The following is a 20,966-nucleotide window of genomic DNA, read 5'->3' on the forward strand; positions in this document are numbered from 1 at the left end:
ACACCTTATATCCATCCACCATGGGGAAGTGATATTCACCTCACTCATTGGTTTCAGTAAATATTACTTAAAGAGTATCACAGTAGGGTTAAGATCCCTTAATCTCAACCTTTGCCTGAAAAAACTTTAGATATCACATATAAAGACAGACAGACAGACAAACTAATTATCATAGGGACTCTGAATGGACCCTATCTATGTGATTTATAAAGTACCTTTACAATGATGGCAACCCTGTCTTCCAACTCAATACACAGGAAAAAGTCCTCTTTAATTCTGTAAAAAAAAAGAAAAGAAAATCAATTTATTTCAAATCAATGGGTCTGGGCAAACAAGCACTTTCACCGTTCATAACATACATGTGATGTAGCAGAACCTGGGTACCGGTGACTCTTGATGGCTGGAACTACAATTTCTCAAAGTTCTTGATCTCTCAAAGTAAAATTTGTGTCCCATAAAATATATGTTGTCATTTTTCATTTTTGGTATTTTGAATGGTGGTAGCATGCCATCAATCGAGTGCATAATCATTTCAGCTTGGCCCTTATTTAGTTACAGACCCTGAAACGTACTACTACACCACTTGCACGGAACGAAACGATTCTTGCACGGAACGCTTAACGCTTTGCACAGAACGCTGAACGGTTTGCACGGAACGCTAAACAACGCTGTACAACTGATATACATGTAGAACAAATCAGATTTATAATGAATTCGTTACATTTGAATTATGAATTCGCTATAAATGTATAGCGAATTACGCTTCTAGCGAATTTTTATAGAGTGTCCGCAGAAATTCGCTATATCAGAGTTTTACTGTATACACTTCCGGTTACTAAATAGATCTGAACCAGAAAGACCTTTAATTTCCAGATTTAATTCAACCTTGACACTCTTGATTTCTCGTTGTTGGGGGGGAGGGACAAGTATCATGGAGATTTAGGGCCTAAACTATGACTATTATTTTAAAATAATTAAAACATAAGGAATTTTTCATTTGTAATTCTTTTACTTGTATATTTCTAAACATATTTTCACTGATGTGTCTGATTATAGCTGACAAGTCTTTGTTTCCATTGTCTGTCATTATTACTGATGCTTTAAAAGCACTTGATGTATACCGGAAACGAAAATAGTTTATTTTTAGATGCTATATGAATAAACCTCGTGATGCCTTGAAATCACTACCTTAATACCCCAGTGCGTCTGTAAGTCCGTCTAGCCGACACGCGTTATGCATACACTCGCAGCTTTTGAACAATACATCAAACATGTGCAACAACCATTAATCATCATCTCGATGGTCAACCAATGATTTTGGGAATGGATTATATTCCGTCTTTCAGAAATGTAAAGGTTGGGTGCCTGTTAACCCATGCAAATTTTATAAAGTTATAGCCAACTTCCCCAGTTTCCTTCCTTTTGTCATCCAAGACAACGATGCTACAATCTTTTGATCCTTTCTCCTCCATAGTCCATTCACTAGAAGGGATCATTATTAACCTCGTCTGATCAAATCATTCTTATTATGAGTTCATCTGGGATATTGTTTTACTTGATGCACTTAGAAATTTTACCACTAATATCTGTTTAAAATTTTCAAAGGTATCTGGAAGTTTTTGGGTAGTATTTGTGCCTTTTCTTTTTTTAAAGATATTCATTCTTATTATCAGAGAACGAACAAAATCAGGTAATATCCAGTTCTCTACCATTTTCCTTAAGCAAAGCAAGATTTGTATCCGAGTTTTATCCCTATTGCAGCAACATTCAGTCAACATTATTCTAAACAAAAAGAGTTATCAAATTGTTAATTACAAGGAACTAGAAAAAAATGAAAATACCAAAAAATTATCTTTCCTATGCGATATAGACTAGAGTCATTATCTTACCTAGACAAAATACCAATTTGCAAACATATTTTGATAAATCTAATAGTCAAATGTGTGCAAAACAGGAACTGCAGCTACTATAATTCATTAATACAACACGAATGGACACACAGCAGGACTTGAAGCTAACTTTTTATGTCACCCGTCCAGCCGGACTGATGGGGTATAATTTCAACCAGTCCGCTGGAAAATTTACCAGTCCAACAGAGTTTTCCAGAAATAATTAAACATAATTCATTAATGTTATTAAAATGAAATTTAGCTCAATATGTCTTAAACAATATTTTAACACTTAAATGTGGGATTTATATTTACAAATCAGATTTGTCTGATAGGTCTTCATATCAAAGCATGCCAAATGTGTAAATTTCATAAGTATATTTTCCAAAATGATGCTTTAGAAAATTAACCAGTCTCATCGGACTGACTAAAACAAATGTCAGTCAGTCCACCAGACTTTTAACCAGTCACAGATTGACGGGCATATGTTAATTTCGAGCCCTGTACAGCTACTATAATTCATTACTACAACACGACTGGACACAGCTACTATAATTCATTAATACAACACTACTGTACACAGCTACTATAATTCATTACTACAACACGACTGTACACAGCTACTATAATTCATTAATACAACACGACTGTACACAGCTACTATAATTCATTAATACAACACGACTGTACACAGCTACTATAATTCATTACTACAACACGACTGTACACAGCTACTATAATTCATTACTACAACACGACTGTACACAGCTACTATAATTCATTAATACAACACGACTGTACACAGCTACTATAATTCATTAATACAACAAGACTGTACACACATCTGGTGACATCTCAATATGAATGAAAATTTTCAAGGGGATGTCGAGAGCGAAATGAAGGAAGCCGGAATGACGTGGACTCAGCTGAAGAGAGCAGTCCATAACAGAGTCCGTTGGCGTGGTGTTGTTGCAGCCCTATGCTCCAACGGGAGTCAACAGGAATAAGTCAAAACAAACAAAAAACATACTTATTGCTTTCAGATCTCCAAATGTAATTTTATTTAGATAATTCATGATGGTAGACAAAAGCATTTATGTGACTATTTACCCAAACCATAAAAAGAATTTAAATATAATCACTTACTTAATTACTTCACTGACACAGCTAGTCTTTCCAATAACATTTACACAGCCAGGCTTTACTTTGTCCCTGTCAATATGAACAACTTTTAATTGAATTATAGTAAAAACAAGAGGCTCATGGGCTGGAACAATCACCAAAGTATCACACAAGATACACCAATTAGAGGCATTGCATATTGAGTGCACCTTTTAAACTGAATGTGGTCATTTTTTGTTTAATCATTATAAGCAATTTCATGAATTTTAATGTTCTACTGTAAATAAACCCCTGATCCAGGAGCCATATGAATTTCACAAGTAGTTATCCAAGATCACGATACCTATGCATTTACTTCGTTGTATGTTCCAGAGTAAAAGATGAGACTTTTAATTCAAAGATGGCATCATATTTATTTAAATTGTGGTCCCACCCTAAAGTCTCAAGAGGACAGTGAATATCAAATTAACAAGAGGCCCATGGGCCACATCGCTCACATATTGCCATGTACAACACTGACCCCCTATTGTGGTCCCATCCTACCCCTGGGGAGTCATGATTTGAATAAACTTCAATCCGCACTACCTGGGGATGCCTCCATAGTAATATGAGTATTCATGGTCCTGCGTAATATTTTTAAAGATTTTCCATATAAATTCCCATGTAAAACTTTGATCCCCTATTGTGACCTCACCCTATCACCGGGGACCACAATTTGAATCTGCACTACCTGGGAATGCTTGCATATTAATGAGAGTAATCATGACCCTGTTGTTCTCGAGACAAAGATTTTAAAAGTTTTATCCTATATATCCCCATATACAACTTTGGCCCTACCCTACCCCATACATGCCAACTTTCCCGATTTAGGCGGGATCTTCCCGATTTTACCCTCCGGTCCCGCTTTCCCGATCGGGAAAGCAAAATTACCCTAAAATCCCGATTTGAAATTTTTCCCGACCAAAATTTCCGATTTCACGATTAAAAACGAGTTTGAAAGCGGGATAATTGTGAAATCTCGTGACCAGAATTGGAAATCCCGCATCATTTCTGAACTGGCCAATCAGAAATCGGGACAATAGTCAGCCATTGCTGTTTACCTGTGTCACATGGTGTCGGGTTGGTCTGCCTGTGTCGGGGTGTTTATTGGACAGTACGAAGCATGTTTTGATAGTAATTAATCGGGAAGACGGATTTCAAATTGACCTATCCTTTACACAAACGTGAATGACAACGATGCTAGTGTCACCACCAAACAATCGGACATTCCGCCTCTCGCTGACAGCATCCAAAATTTGCAATAAGGTACGTCAAGTATATATTTTTTCCAACTATAATAATATAGGCTATCCAAATCTATCCGTCTATAGCGATGTATTATATAGTCTATATAGTGTAGTATTCATTAAATATACTTTGTGATGCGTAATTCGCACAAGTCTGTACTGAATTTTGTATTTAGCAAGTAGCCTTAATTTACAAGTAAAACAGAATATTTTGATGTGGTTTTTTTTTCCTGGTAATTATTTCAGATGTCATGGGTGCAAAGGTTTTGTTCGCAAACTTCATAGCAGGGCAGATCACTCCTTTTTTGGTTGCAATGCAGATTATTCCACCAGTCTCTGCAAGCCCATGTTTACAGACAAGCAAGATCGCCTTTGCAGTCGTACCTAAATGCATGTGCTTTAATTTAAATTTTGATATATAGACCGGCCAATGTTTATTGTATGGTGTAAAAGGATGCAACCTTAAATATTATTTGATATTATGTATGTGACTTGTTGGAGAAGATTTTTTGCTGAATAGATGATTTTAATAAAATATTAATGTATATCTTTCAAAGTTTTTTTTATATAGTTAATGGTCAAACACATTTGATGTTGTGTTAATATATGATACATTAACAATGATTTGATTGATATTTTATTTGAAAGGACAAATATTTATTTTCATGCTAAAATGTCGTGAATTTTGAGCTTTGAAAAAAGGTCGTCGCGCGCAAAATCTCCCATGGGGATTTTTAAAAGTTGGCATGTATGCTACCCTCAGGGGCCATGATTTGTACAAACATTATGTCATGAAGCTTTCATGTAAGTTTCAACTTTTCTGACCCAGTGGTTCTTGAGAAGATTTCTAAATGACCCCACCTATTTTGGCTTTTTGTTGATTATCTCCCCTTTGGAGAGAGCATGGTCCTACATTTGAACAAACTTGAATCCCTTTTACCCAATGATTTTTGCCAAATTTGTTTGAAATTGGCCCAGTGGTTTATCAGAAGATTTTTAAATGGTGCCACAAAATTTTTACTCATTCTTAATTATTTTCACTTCAAAAAGGGTGTGGCACTTCATTTGAAGAAACTCTTTACCCAAATATGTTTTGTGACAAACTTGGCTGAAATTAGCCCTGTGGTTCTTGAGAAGAAGTCAAAAATGTTAAAAGTTTATGGACAGACAGATGGGCGGACAGTATGTGATCAGAAAAGCTCACTTGAGCTTTCAGCTCATGAGAGCTGAAAACTTTAAAATCATGCAAATTTTTGTTTTTGATGAAAGAATCATTCCACCATAAAATGTATTCCTTTCAAAAATTGGAATCGACAAACAAATTTTTAACCAGATAGGTTAAAGAAGTAAATATATAATACATATATGGACAAATAGAATAAGTACTGAACCCTTATCTACACAGTTACAGCCCTTATCTATACAGTTACAGCCCTTATCTACACAGTTACAGCCCTTATCTATACAGTTACAGCCCTTATCTACACAGTTACAGCCCTTATCTACACAGTTACAGCCCTTATCTACACAGTTACAGCCCTTATCTATACAGTTACAGCCCTTATCTACACAGTTACAGCCCTTATCTACACAGTTACAGCCCTTATCTACACAGTTACAGCCCTTATCTACACAGTTACAGCCCTTATCTACACAGTTACAGCCCTTATCTACACAGTTACAGCCCTTATCTACACAGTTACAGCCCTTATCTACACAGTTACAGCATTCTGTGCCATTGTGCTCACATGTTAAAGAGTTAACTTCCTTAACCACATATGAATTTCATCTGGGTATTCCTGTGATGTATCTATATCCTGAATTTTAATTCAAAATGTCCATGATATAATGCGCAGAAACTTTGAATTGTTCCGAAATTTTCTTAGTCTATGGGGCACAACTCTGTCAAAATTCTTTTATACAAAATGATATAATATTGTCATAATGTATCTAAATACTGAATATTAGTTGAATTGAATTATGACGGAATGACAGAAAAGGGTAACACTATATGTCCCACTCGTTTAATGAAGGGGCATGAAAAAGATTATAATACTAATATTTTCCAGAGTAAGTTTCGGTAATATAGTAATAAACAAATAATCATGACAGTATTGATAATTGTATTGATAGAGTTGACAGACAGACCTGGCAACACAATAATTGCATTGATAGAGTTGACAGACAGACCTGGCAACACAATAATTGTGTTGATAGAGTTGACTGACAGACCTGGCAACACAATAATTGTATTGATAGAGTTGACAGACAGATCTGGCAACACAATAATTGTATTGATAGAGTTGACAGACAGACCTGGCAACACAATAATGATAATGATATACAAAGCCCAGACATACAACAATGTCTTGTATGTGTAATATCACTAGACTGCTAAAGTAGTAAACATTTCATAATTTTGATACTTGTTTTCCAGTAAGAGTGCCACATCAGCTGTTGACAACACTTGAATCTCTCTCTTCTTGTGAACATCCTCTTCTTGGAAAAATTTTGTAACTTCAATAAAGATGGTACCTAAGAAAAAATGTATAAGTGAACTTATACTGTTCAAAGATCACAAACACATTTAATGAACAAACTAATGAAATTTACAAACCAAGTCCCTTTGAAATCAATCTCCAGGAAGATAAGAAACACCATGAATCTTGACTGTGGATCAATTTCCTCCTGAAAGACTCGGTAACCTGGAAATATAGACATGTTTCACTACCCATGAATATACATTCAATTGTGATCTCAATTCCTCCCCATCCCATTGGATCCACCATACGTACCCATATAGTAGATAATGTTGAGTCTTTAGCTTGAAAACTATAAGGTGTCAAAATTATAAGCTTATCCCTGAACAAGCGGAGCTTTAAGGCCACATACCGATGTTACAGATATGAAACAGTATAAACTCATCCTCCAGTGGAGGATGACATTACCCCCAAAATGTGTCAATTTCTCATATTCTCACATTACCCCCCCCCCCCAGTCATATAGACACAATCATCTATGTTACTTAGGTAGACACAATCATCTATGTTATGTAGACACAATCATCTATGTTACATAGACACAATCATCTATGTTATGTAGACACAATCATCTATGTTACATAGACACAATCATCTATATTACGTAGACACAATCATCTATGTTATGTAGACACAATCATCTATGTTATGTAGACACAATCATCTATGTTATGTAGACACAATCATCTATGTTACGTAGACACAATCATCTATGTTATGTAGACACAATCATCTGTTACATAGACACAATCATCTATGTTACTTAGGTAGACACAATCATCTATGTTATGTAGACACAATCATCTATGTTACGTAGACACAATCATCTATATTACGTAGACACAATCATCTATGTTACGTAGACACAATCATCTATGTTATGTAGACACAATCATCTATGTTACGTAGACACAATCATCTATATTACGTAGACACAATCATCTATGTTACGTAGACACAATCATCTGTTACATAGACACAATCAGCTATATTATGTAGACACAATCATCTGTTACATAGACACAATCATCTATGTTACGTAGACACAATCATCTATGTTACATAGACACAATCATCTATATTACGTAGACACAATCATCTATGTTATGTAGACACAATCATCTATGTTATGTAGACACAATCATCTATGTTATGTAGACACAATCATCTGTTATGTAGACACAATCATCTATGTTACATAGACACAATCATCTATGTTATGTAGACACAATCATCTATGTTACGTAGACACAATCATCTGTTATGTAGACACAATCATCTGTTATGTAGACACAATCATCTATGTTACATAGACACAATCATCTATTATGTAGACACAATCATCTATGTTATGTAGACACAATCATCTATGTTATGTAGACACAATCATCTATTATGTAGACACAATCATCTATGTTACGTAGACACAATCATCTATATTACATAGACACAATCATCTATGTTACATAGACACAATCATCTATGTTATGTAGACACAATCATCTATGTTACATAGACACAATCAGCTATATTATGTAGACACAATCATCTGTTATGTAGACACAATCATCTATGTTACTTAGGTAGACACAATCATCTATGTTATGTAGACACAATCATCTATGTTATGTAGACACAATCATCTATTATGTAGACACAATCATCTATGTTACGTAGACACAATCATCTATATTACATAGACACAATCATCTATGTTATGTAGACACAATCATCTATGTTATGTAGACACAATCATCTATTATGTAGACACAATCATCTATGTTACGTAGACACAATCATCTATATTACATAGACACAATCATCTATGTTACATAGACACAATCATCTATGTTATGTAGACACAATCATCTATGTTATGTAGACACAATCATCTATTATGTAGACACAATCATCTATGTTACGTAGACACAATCATCTATGTTATGTAGACACAATCATCTATGTTATGTAGACACAATCATCTATGTTATGTAGACACAATCATCTATGTTATGTAGACACAATCATCTATGTTATGTAGACACAATCATCTATGTTATGTAGACACAATCATCTATGTTATGTAGACACAATCATCTATGTTATGTAGACACAATCATCTATGTTATGTAGACACAATCATCTATTATGTAGACACAATCATCTATATTATGTAGACACAATCATCTATGTTATGTAGACACAATCATCTATGTTACATAGACACAATCAGCTATATTATGTAGACACAATCATCTGTTATGTAGACACAATCATCTATGTTATGTAGACACAATCATCTATGTTATGTAGACACAATCATCTATTATGTAGACACAATCATCTATATTATGTAGACACAATCATCTATGTTATGTAGACACAATCATCTATGTTACATAGACACAATCAGCTATATTATGTAGACACAATCATCTGTTATGTAGACACAATCATCTATGTTACGTAGACACAATCATCTATATTACACAGACACAATCAGCTATGTTACATAGACACAATCAGCTATGTTACATAGACACAATCATCTATGTTACATAGACACAATCAGCTATATTATGTAGACACAATCATCTGTTATGTAGACACAATCATCTATGTTACGTAGACACAATCAGCTATGTTACATAGACACAATCATCTATGTTACATAGACACAATCATCTATGTTATGTAGACACAATCATCTATGTTATGTAGACACAATCATCTATGTTATGTAGACACAATCATCTATGTTATGTAGACACAATCATCTGTTATGTAGACACAATCATCTGTTATGTAGACACAATCATCTGTTATGTAGACACAATCATCTATGTTACGTAGACACAATCATCTATGTTACATAGACACAATCATCTATGTTATGTAGACACAATCATCTATGTTACATAGACACAATCATCTATATTACATAGACACAATCAGCTATGTTACATAGACACAATCAGCTATGTTACATAGACACAATCATCTATGTTACATAGACACAATCATCTATGTTACGTAGACACAATCATCTCTTACATAAAAACAATCATCTGTTACGTAGACACAATCATCTATGTTACGTAGACACAATCATCTATGTTACGTAGACACAATCATCTATGTTACGTAGACACAATCATCTATGTAATGCTAAGACTCAGGAATACCTTGCAGTGAACTGTTCCGGTTTCGTCTTGTAGATGAATGAAGGATATCTCATCATTCTCGGTTGGAAATGAGAAACTAAATTTTCCAGACAAAATGCTTCTACAATAGAAGTTAAAATTGAAATTCACAATAAAGCAAACGACAAAATATCACGAGACAACATTAACTGTGTTGAATGAGACAACATTGACTGTGTTGAATGAGACAACATTAACTGTGTTGATTGAGACAACATTAACTGCATTGAATGAGACAACATTAACTGTGTTGAATGAGACAACATCAACTGCGTTGAATGAGACAACCTTAACTGTGTTGAATGAGACAACATTGACTGTGTTGAGACAACATTAACTGTGTTGAATGAGACAACATTGACTGCATTGAATGAGACAACATTAACTGCATTGAATGAGACAACATTAACTGTGTTGAATGAGACAACATTGACTGTGTTGAATGAGACAACATTAACTGCATTGAATGAGACAACATTAACTGTGTTGAATGAGACAACATTAACTGTGTTGAATGAGACAACATTAACTGCGTTGAGACAACATTAACTGCGTTGAATGAGACAACATTGACTGTTGAATGAGACAACATTAACTGTTGAATGAGACAACATTAACTGTGTTGAATGAGACAACATTAACTGTTGAATGAGACAACATTAACTGTGTTGAATGAGACAACATTAACTGTTGAATGAGACAACATTAACTGTGTTGAATGAGACAACATTAACTGTTGAATGAGACAACATTAACTGCGTTGAATGAGACAACATTAACTGCGTTGAATGAGACAACATTAACTGCGTTGAATGAGACAACATTGACTGTGTTGAGACAACATTAACTGCGTTGAATGAGACAACATTAACTGTGTTGAATGAGACAACATTAACTGTTGAATGAGACAACATTAACTGTGTTGAATGAGACAACATTAACTGTTGAATGAGACAACATTAACTGTGTTGATTGAGACAACATTAACTGTGTTGAATGAGACAACATTAACTGTGTTGAATGAGACAACATTGACTGTGTTGAGACAACATTAACTGTGTTGAATGAGACAACATTGACTGCATTGAATGAGACAACATTAACTGCATTGAATGAGACAACATTAACTGTGTTGAATGAGACAACATTGACTGTGTTGAATGAGACAACATTAACTGCATTGAATGAGACAACATTAACTGTGTTGAATGAGACAACATTAACTGTGTTGAATGAGACAACATTAACTGCGTTGAGACAACATTAACTGCGTTGAATGAGACAACATTGACTGTGTTGAGACAACATTAACTGTTGAATGAGACAACATTAACTGTGTTGAATGAGACAACATTAACTGTTGAATGAGACAACATTAACTGTGTTGAATGAGACAACATTAACTGTTGAATGAGACAACATTAACTGTGTTGAATGAGACAACATTAACTGTGTTGAATGAGACAACATTAACTGTTGAATGAGACAACATTAACTGCGTTGAATGAGACAACATTAACTGCGTTGAATGAGACAACATTAACTGCGTTGAATGAGACAACATTGACTGTGTTGAGACAACATTAACTGTTGAATGAGACAACATTAACTGTGTTGAATGAGATAACATTAACTGTTGAATGAGACAACATTAACTGTGTTGAATGAGACAACATTAACTGTTGAATGAGACAACATTAACTGTGTTGAATGAGACAACATTAACTGTGTTGAATGAGACAACATTAACTGCGTTGAATGAGACAACATTAACTGTTGAATGAGACAACATTAACTGCGTTGAGACAACATTAACTGCGTTGAATGAGACAACATTGACTGCGTTGAATGAGACAACATTAACTGTGTTGAATGAGACAACATTAACTGCGTTGAATGAGACAACATTGACTGTGTTGAATGAGACAACATTAACTGCATTGAATGAGACAACATTAACTGTGTTGAATGAGACAACATTAACTGTGTTGAATGAGACAACATTAACTGTGTTGAATGAGACAACATTGACTGCGTTGATTTCATTAGGTGTTTCACATGCTGTAAATGTACTTCATTCCAAGGAATCATTATTTCGCGAATTATCATTGCTGGTTTGGTTTGCGGGTACGAAATTTTGCTGGGTTGCATATGACCTACACGTACATGAAAATGACATACGTACTTAAGTCCGTTGGTATAAAATTACACGAATATTATGTGACCGCGGACTTAGAAGAAATAAGTATCGTGCATAAGAATGTTTACAGTAATCTCTTAAGTTAAACTACTACAGCTTTACAGAAGTAATTTATAATCCCTACCTGTGAATTCTTCCTTATCTAATCACAAGCCTATCATGGCCTTTACCTGCAAACTTTTGGCCCAGAAATTCATGTACAAATTTTAAAACAAAACCATTTTGTCATGAGGAAATATTAACTAAACAAAATGCTTTTGTGAAACATCATCCCTGCATGAGTAAGGCAAAGTTCAATTGCAATAAATTTGACCTTGACAAATGAGTGAAATGATCTTTTTATTCACTAACTGTAAAGCCTCTATCTTGCAAAGTTTAAAAGTTATGAGCAAGATTTAAAGATAGACACACACACCACTGAGGGGACAAGATTCGTAGTCTAGGACAAGGCTTTGCCGAGTCCTAGCGAATCTTGTTCCAGAAGTGGAATATCCCTATCACATACGAGTAAATAATGAAGGATTATTTTTCTCACATTTTACCTACAGTTTATTGCATAAATTCAGGAGCTTTGAGAAAATTCTAAATCATCAAAATCCTCATTTGAACTTTAATTGATGCAAAAACTAATTAGATAGACAGAAAGAGCATACCCCAAAATGGTTTACACTGTAAGTGTAAACTAAGAAACCCAAGGTTGTCCACCACTACATTAAAATTCAAAGAAAACAATGCAAAATATTTTTACTTCACAGTGTACAACGTAAATCTTCACACCATGTAACGCAAATCATAGAAAATATATGACGTCACAATCAAATGACGTCGCAGCAGTGTGAGACAGAAAAATCTTACACGGCTGTCTCACATGGGTAAAGTCGATCTCACACTGGTGATAATGTGAGAAAAATATGTCATATTCTTGGAATTAAACTGTTCTTCATCATACTCATTGTACACTTTTGTACACTTTTATACCCCCCCCCCCCAAAAAAAACCCCTGAAAAATTAGATTTTCATAAAAATTTGTCATTTTACAGCATTTAAAAACCACTGAGTCCTACCTGTGCAGTCCTCTCCCGGTACCAAGTGGACCTGTGACAGACTGATCCCCTATAAAGTTCTCAGGACTGTCCACCAGTTCTCTCACACTGACTAAGCTGTAGTCTAAATACCCACTGTGTACAAGCCTCTGAAGTCCAGACAGGAAGTGGTGATGTTTATAAGAAATGTGTCCTCTAGTGATACAGAGCTTGTCATACAGTGATATCAGCCAACTTTTCTCCTGAAAAAAAAATTAAAAACTATGAAACGATAGTACTACCGTATATACTCACCTATATGTCGTCTTTTTGGGAGTTAAAAATTGGTCCAAAACTCTACATCCGACTTAAGGTATTCCATGTATAATGAAAGGATAATGAACAATTTCGAAGGATTTAGATCAACATAAAAGTTTATTGTTAAATATTGATGAAAGTGAAGCAGATGAAATTCACATGACTGGTAAACGATTAGAAGCTGACCTTTTTGCACCAAGACTTTTTGGAAGAGTTGTCTGCCCTTTGTAAAAATAAGAAAAATCTAATTTTCTAAAAATGTGTGCGGTCAATGATTAATTTTATTTCATATTTTCATAAAAAGAAAGTGTATGTAACTTTCTACCAAGAGATTAGTGTGAAAATATAATTTGTTTTTAAAATATTGTAATAAAACATGCTTTTCCCATATACTTCAATGTTAAATTCTAGGTGAAATAAATCAAGCAGTAAACAAAATTTTAAAAAATTCCTATGGTGGATTATTTTTATTTGGTGAACCCTTCAAAATGATACCATGATTACAAATATTCCACCATCCATTTATTAGATATGAAATATGGTCATTATACATTGAATACCTTAAAGGCGAGTCCTATAAAGATTAGCATTTTTCTGGACAGCGTAATTTTGTATAGTATTTTTTAAACATCTTCGTACTCCCAACGATTAACATTGACTGGACATATTGTATTATTCATGTATTCTATGATTATATGCATAAAGTACAAGTATTTACATATTTTAATGATTTTATTCATCTCAAGTAAATATTATTGAAATTGATTTGTTGAGAAAATGAATAAATATCAGCGCATTTCACAAAATATTATTTGAAACAGAGGTGAAAACGTTAGAGCATTTATTTGAAATTGTCAACCGATTCTTGATAAAAAAAAAAAAGTAATACCAACTTATAAGCGGGACAATGGCAAATCCCTCCTATATCACCGACTTACAGGCGAACCGACATATAGGCGAGTATATACGATAAATACTATTTGTTTCAATATATCTCACAGTTAGATCTGTTGTCATTGACAGCTAATTAAGCCCAAAGGAGGTATACAACATAGTCATAATGTGACTTCCTTTTAAAACATGAATGAAAATATAAATATATCAACAATATTTGTATTAACATATTCCTTTTCAATATGATTGCCTAGCTGGATAGCTCAGTCGGTTGACATGTTGACTGCTGATCTGTAAGATTGCGTGTGCATGTCCAGCAGAAGTTAAAAAATTTCAGATTATTTTCTACTAAACTGCATTTTTTTTTTACTAAATAAAGTATACTTTCTAAAGTTTTCAATTGGTACATACAATATATATTCCATGTTTTATCCATATCAAACTCTGGTGTGTTATTCCTACTTAAATAAATGTAGTCAGAATTTTCCAAACCTGTTCATTCTTTCCAATATGTAATGTATCTGCTGATGCTTTCAGGAATTCATCGATTTCACAATCCTCATTCATGATCTACATGTAGTCCCCATTTACTAAAATGTATAACGCTACCACTTTGCATCACTGACAATTTCTTCACATCGTCTTCTAAAACAAGAGATGTTTGTAAAACACATATGCCCCCCATGGTGCAAAATTGAAAAGGGTTATACACACACATCATTTAATTGATAGTAGTATCATCAATTCAAAATACTGAGCAGAAAATATCTTCCTATGTCAAGAGTGAATTGACCATGTGACCTAAAAATCAATAGGGGTCATCTACTCCTTATGTTGTACCAGTGTAACAAGTTTGGTGTCAATCAAGTAAATAATTCTTAAAATATAGGAGACAATATATTACTATGTCCAGTTCAACTATTGACCATGTGACCTCAAAATCAATATGGGTCATCTTCTCCTGAAGATGTACCAGTGTACTAAGTTTGATGTCTGTCAAGCAAAAGGGTTCTCAAGATATTGAGTGGACAGTATATTATATGTCCAATTTGCCCCTTGACCATGTGACCTCAAAATCAATAGGAGTCATCTTCTCCTGAATATACACCAGTGTACTAAGTTTGATGTCTGTCAAGCAAAGGGTTCTCAAGATATTGAGTGGACAGTATATTCCAATGTCCAGGTTAACCCTTGACCTTTGACCATGTGACCTCAAAATCAATAGGGGTCATTTTCACCTGAAGATGTACCAGTGTACCAAGTTTGAAATCTGTCAAGCAAAGGGTTCTCAAGATATTGAACGGACAGTATATTCCTATGTCCAATTTGCCCCTTGCCCTTTGACCATGTGACCTCAAAATCAATAGGAATCATCTTCTCCTGAATATACACCAGTGTACTAAGTTTGATGTCTGTCAAGCAAAGGGTTCTCAAGATATTGAGTGGACAGTATATTCCAATGTCCAGGTTAATCCTTGACCTTTAAACATGTGACCTCAAAATCAATAGGGAACATCTTCTGAGGATGTACCGAGTTTGATGTCTGTCAAGCAAAGGGTTCTCAAGATAATGAACAGACAGTATATTCCTATGTCCAGTTTGACCCTTGACCTTTGACCATGTGACCTCAAAATCAACAGGGGTCTCATGAAGAACAGGGGTCAACATTAACGTTTGTCCGCTACCAGTGGAAAAACATTTCGGACAAGTGAATATTGATGGGCACTTGTCCGATTGGACAAGTGCTTTTTTTATGTAAAGAAGTCTCCAAACAATTTTGTGAAAAGTTTATAGGAGTTGAGAGTCGGAAGTACATGTGTAATGCATGGAAAATGAACTTCGATCCCGATATCAATCGCTATGTAAACTAGCTTAGTCAAACTCAATCGGGATTGGTATTCACTTATGGACTATATATATTAAGTAATTTAAATACAGTTTTCAAGTTGACAATATTAGATCCTTTTTTGAAAAATTTTCGGACAAGTGAAGTTGAAGTTCAGACAAGTAAATATCTTTGTCCCTTGTCCGAATGGACAAGTAGGAAAAAAAGTTAATGTTGAGCCCTGAAGAAGTACCAGTGTACCAAGTTTGATGTCTGTCAAGCAAAGGGTTCTCAAGATATTGAACGGACAGTATATTCCTATGTCCAGTTTGACCCTTGACCTTTGACCATGTGACCTCAAAATCAATAGGGGTCATCTTCTCCTGAAGAAGTACCAGTGTACCAAGTTTGATGTCTGTCAAGCAAAGGGTTCTCAAGATATTGAGCAGACGGTATATTCCAATGTCCAGTTTGACCCTTGACCTTTAAACATGTGACCTAAAAATCAATAGGGATCATTTTCTCCTGAAGATGTATCAGTGTACCAAGTCTGAAATCTGTCAAGCAAAGGGTTCTCAAGATATTGAACGGACAGTATATTCCATTGTTCAGTGTGACCCTTGACCTTTGACCATGTGACCTCAAAATCAATAGGGGTCATCTTCTCCTGAAGAAGTACCAGTGTACCAAGTTTGATGTCTGTCAAGCAAAGGGTTCTCAAGATATTGAACAGACAGTATATTCCAATGTCCAGTTTGACCCTTGACCTTTGACCATGTGACCTCAAAATCAATAGGGGTCATTTTCACCTGAAGATGTACCAGTGTACCAAGTTTGAAATCTGTCAAGCAAAGGGTTCTCAAGATATTGAACGGACAGTATATTCCTATGTCCAGTGTGACCCTTGACCTTTGACCATGTGACCTCAAAATCAATAGGAGTCATCTTCTCCTGAAGATATACCAGTGTACTAAGTTTGATGTCTGTCAAGCAAAGGGTTCTCAAAATATTGAGCAGACATATTACTATGACCATTTTGACCCTTGACCTTTGACCATGTGACCTCAAAATCAATAGGGGTCATCTTTTCCTGAAGACGTACCAGTGTACCAAGTTTGATGTCTGTCAAGCAAAGGGTTCTCAAGATATTGAGCGGACATTATATTACTATGACCATTTTGACCCTTGACCATGTGACCTCAAAATCAATATGGGTCATCTTCTCCTGAAGACGTACCAGTGTACCAAGTTTGATGTCTGTCAAGCAAAGGGTTCTCAAGATATTGAATGGACAGTATATTCCTATGTCCAGTTTGACCCTTGACCATGTGACCTCAAAATCAATAGGGGTCATCTTCTCCTGAAGACGTACCAGTGTACCAAGTTTGATGTCTGTCAAGCAAAGGGTTCTAAAGATATTGAATGGACAGTATATTCCTATGTCCAGTTTGACCCTTGACCATGTGACCTCAAAATCAATAGGGGTCATCTTCTTCTGAAGATGTACTGGTGTACCAAGTTTGATGTCTGTCAAGCAAAGGGTTCTCTAGACATTGAATGGTCAGTATATTCCTATGCCCAGTTTGACCCTTGACCATGTGACCTCAAAATCAATAGGGGTCATCTTCTCCTGAAGACGTACCAGTGTACCAAGTTTGATGTCTGTCAAGCAAAGGGTTCTAAAGATATTGAATGGACAGTATATTCCTATGTCCAGTTTGACCCTTGACCATGTGACCTCAAAATCAATAGGGGTCATCTTCTTCTGAAGATGTACTGGTGTACCAAGTTTGATGTCTGTCAAGCAAAGGGTTCTCTAGACATTGAATGGTCAGTATATTCCTATGCCCAGTTTGACCCTTGACCTTTGACCATATGACCTCAAAATCAATAGGGGTCATCTACTTCTTAGGATGTACCAGTGTGCCAAGTTTGATGTCTTTCAAGTAAAGGGTTCTCAAGATATTGAGCGAACATTATATTCCTATGTCCAGAGTAGATTGACCCTTGACCTTTTGACCTGAAAAACTATAAGGGTCCTCTTCTACTCATAACCAACCCACATATGAAATATCATTATCATCAAGTGAATGGTTCTCAAGATATTGAGCGGACAACATGTGGTCTACCGACCGACAGGTGCAAACCAATATGCCCTTCTTCTTTGAAGGAGGGGGGGGGGGGGGCATAAAAATCCAAATTTAAAACTATAGAGGTCATGGGGGGCGCATAAAAATCCAAAGTTAAAACTATAGAGGCCATCATCTACATCAGTGATTTTTTAAGGCCCATTTTGGGTCCGAATTTCGGCCCTTTCCCCTCCTAAAAATTGTCCATTTTTTAGCTTGCATTTTCCCCAATAATAATTATGAAAGGAAAACGTATTTGAAAAAATAAACATTCGATGTAACAAAGAGTTTTGGATAGAATAGATCAAAATTTTAGAAGTTAGAGTTAAAGAAAATTAGATGTGTAAAATAAAGATAATATAATGTTTGATGTGATTTTAAAACTTAATTATTTATGATAAAATTGATTTTTCCCAATTTGACTAAAATGTTGATCATTTTTCCCAATTCGAAAGCCAAAGGACCCTTGTTAAAAATGTAGAAAAATCACTGACTACTGAATCAGACAGAGCATCTCCACAACCAAATACAGCTCTCATTCTAACATCTACTGTATCTAGCTGCAATAATGTAGCTCTATCCAATTTTTTTTTATTCTGACGTTTTCAGGATAGGGCTACAATTCCATAGGATCTCCGTAATGGTGCAAAATGATTTTATGAATAACCGATAATAAACTCTGTGTATTAGTCCCAAATGTTGTTTACATCAAAAGGAGTACCAACTTTGTGCTCGGGCATGTCTAATAAAGGTGTTTTTCATTAAATATAATGTACAGCATGCAAAATTCTTCGTCTGCTCCGCCATGCTTGTTATCGCGAGATCTCGTAGGTGGATCTAATGAAAAACCTAAATTGACAATCAGCGCGAAAATGTAGTTACTCGAGCCACTTCGACAAAGAAAGGAAAATCATATTGTTGCAGAAAGAATTTACACTCTGCTGTTCGGTTTTTAACTTGATATTAAATTCAAACCTTTTCAATACCGACGAAATAGCTTTCGTCTCCATACTTGTCCATTGATGTAAATACTACCTTATATGGCATATGCAAATGACTTGACAATCGGAAGTTGAAACTTCAGTACATCCAACATGGCGCACAAATATGAATCGAGAAATTGGAATTTATCGAAATTGTTGAAAACGGTAGAATAGAGCCTCACAAATCTTAAGTTGCAGGTTGTAAATTTATATATTGACTAAGAAACATAGAATATCATTTTATTTACGTAAAGAAAGTCAGGAAATGTTTAGAATGAGCGCAAATGTTGCGGGAGTGAATCACTCCCGCATTTGCACCATTACGGAGATCCTAAGGAGTTGTAGCCCTCTCCCTAAAAAAAAAAAAAAAATCAGAGAGGGCTACATTATTGCAGCTACTACTGTATCAGACAGAGCATCTCCACAACCAAATACAGCTCTCATTCTAACATTTGCTGAATCAGACAGAGCATCTCCACAACCAAATACAGCTCTCATTCTAACATCTACTGAATCACACCCAGCATCTCCACAACCAAATACAACTCTCACTCTAACATCTACTGAATCAGACAGAGCATCTCCACAACTAAATACAGCTCCCATTCTAACATCTACTGAATCAGACCCAGCATCTCCACAACCAAATACAACTCTCACTCTAACATCTACTGAATCAGACCCAGCATCTCCACAACCAAATACAACTCTCACTCTAACATCTACTGAATCAGACAGAGCATCTCCACAACCAAATACAGCTCTCATTCTAACATCTACTGAATCACACCCAGCATCTCCACAACCAAATACAACTCTCACTCTAACATCTACTGAATCAGACCCAGCATCTCCACAACCAAATACAACTCTCACTCTAACATCTACTGAATCAGACAGAGCATCTCCACAACCAAATACAGCTCTCATTCTAACATCTACTGAATCACACCCAGCATCTCCACAACCAAATACAACTCTCACTCTAACATCTACTGAATCAGACAGAGCATCTCCACAACCAAATACAGCTCTCACTCTAACATCTACTGAATCAGACCGAGCATCTCCACAACCAAATACAGTTCTCATTCTAACATCTACTGAATCAGACCCAGCATCTCCACAACCAAATACAACTCTCATTCTAACATCTACATAGCGAAGTTAATAAAATGTACTTGATTGACCAAGCCATGAGCTATGCGTAAGTGTAAGCATAGCTCATGGCTTGGTCAATCAAGTACATTTTATTAACTTCATTGATAACATTTCAAACTCCTGTGATATAGGACAGGCGCGCGCAGGCCTATCAGTCAGTATCACATGAAATGTGAACTCACCTTCATCAGCTGTTCATTCCTTGTAGGATTGTAAAACGTAGCTGAGATTTTAAATTTGATTCTACGACACACATCATCTAGGCTAACTAGACCTCTGAGTCCTGCTTGATGTCATTTGACCGTGAATTGACACAATCAAGCTAATATAGCATATAATTTTGAAAGAAAAAAAATGCCGCCAAAATGTCTGTAAATATTAATTCGTTCCGTTG

General features: G+C 35.3%; 1 protein-coding gene and 1 long non-coding RNA gene across 4 annotated transcripts in view; one reads left to right on the forward strand and one right to left on the reverse strand.

Moving 5' to 3' along the window:
* Positions 1 to 20,944, reverse strand: part of LOC125649160 (CST complex subunit CTC1-like) — a 73,584-nt gene extending 52,640 nt beyond the window's left edge. For 2 of the 3 annotated variants that reach the window (XM_048876427.2, XM_056164916.1), the window contains exons 1-8: positions 20,755 to 20,944; positions 14,967 to 15,064; positions 13,305 to 13,525; positions 10,023 to 10,122; positions 6,915 to 7,002; positions 6,724 to 6,832; positions 3,036 to 3,101; positions 216 to 276 (exon numbers count right to left, since the gene is read on the reverse strand). In XM_048876427.2, the coding sequence (XP_048732384.1) occupies positions 216 to 276; positions 3,036 to 3,101; positions 6,724 to 6,832; positions 6,915 to 7,002; positions 10,023 to 10,122; positions 13,305 to 13,525; positions 14,967 to 15,041 (720 nt within the window). In that variant the 5' untranslated portion in view covers positions 15,042 to 15,064; positions 20,755 to 20,944. Of the gene's footprint in view, positions 1 to 215; positions 277 to 3,035; positions 3,102 to 6,723; positions 6,833 to 6,914; positions 7,003 to 10,022; positions 10,123 to 13,304; positions 13,526 to 14,966; positions 15,120 to 20,754 lie in introns of all 3 variants that reach the window. The other variant, XM_048876426.2, reaches the window with a different exon arrangement.
* LOC130054598 (uncharacterized) lies at positions 4,067 to 4,844 on the forward strand. The gene is made up of 2 exons (XR_008802915.1): positions 4,067 to 4,316; positions 4,544 to 4,844. It is a non-coding gene; the product is annotated as an uncharacterized LOC130054598 (long non-coding RNA).
* Positions 20,945 to 20,966: the final 22 nt, after the last annotated feature.

Source organism: Ostrea edulis, chromosome 5 (genome assembly GCF_947568905.1).
Source record: "Ostrea edulis chromosome 5, xbOstEdul1.1, whole genome shotgun sequence".
NCBI lineage: Eukaryota > Metazoa > Mollusca > Bivalvia > Ostreida > Ostreidae > Ostrea > Ostrea edulis.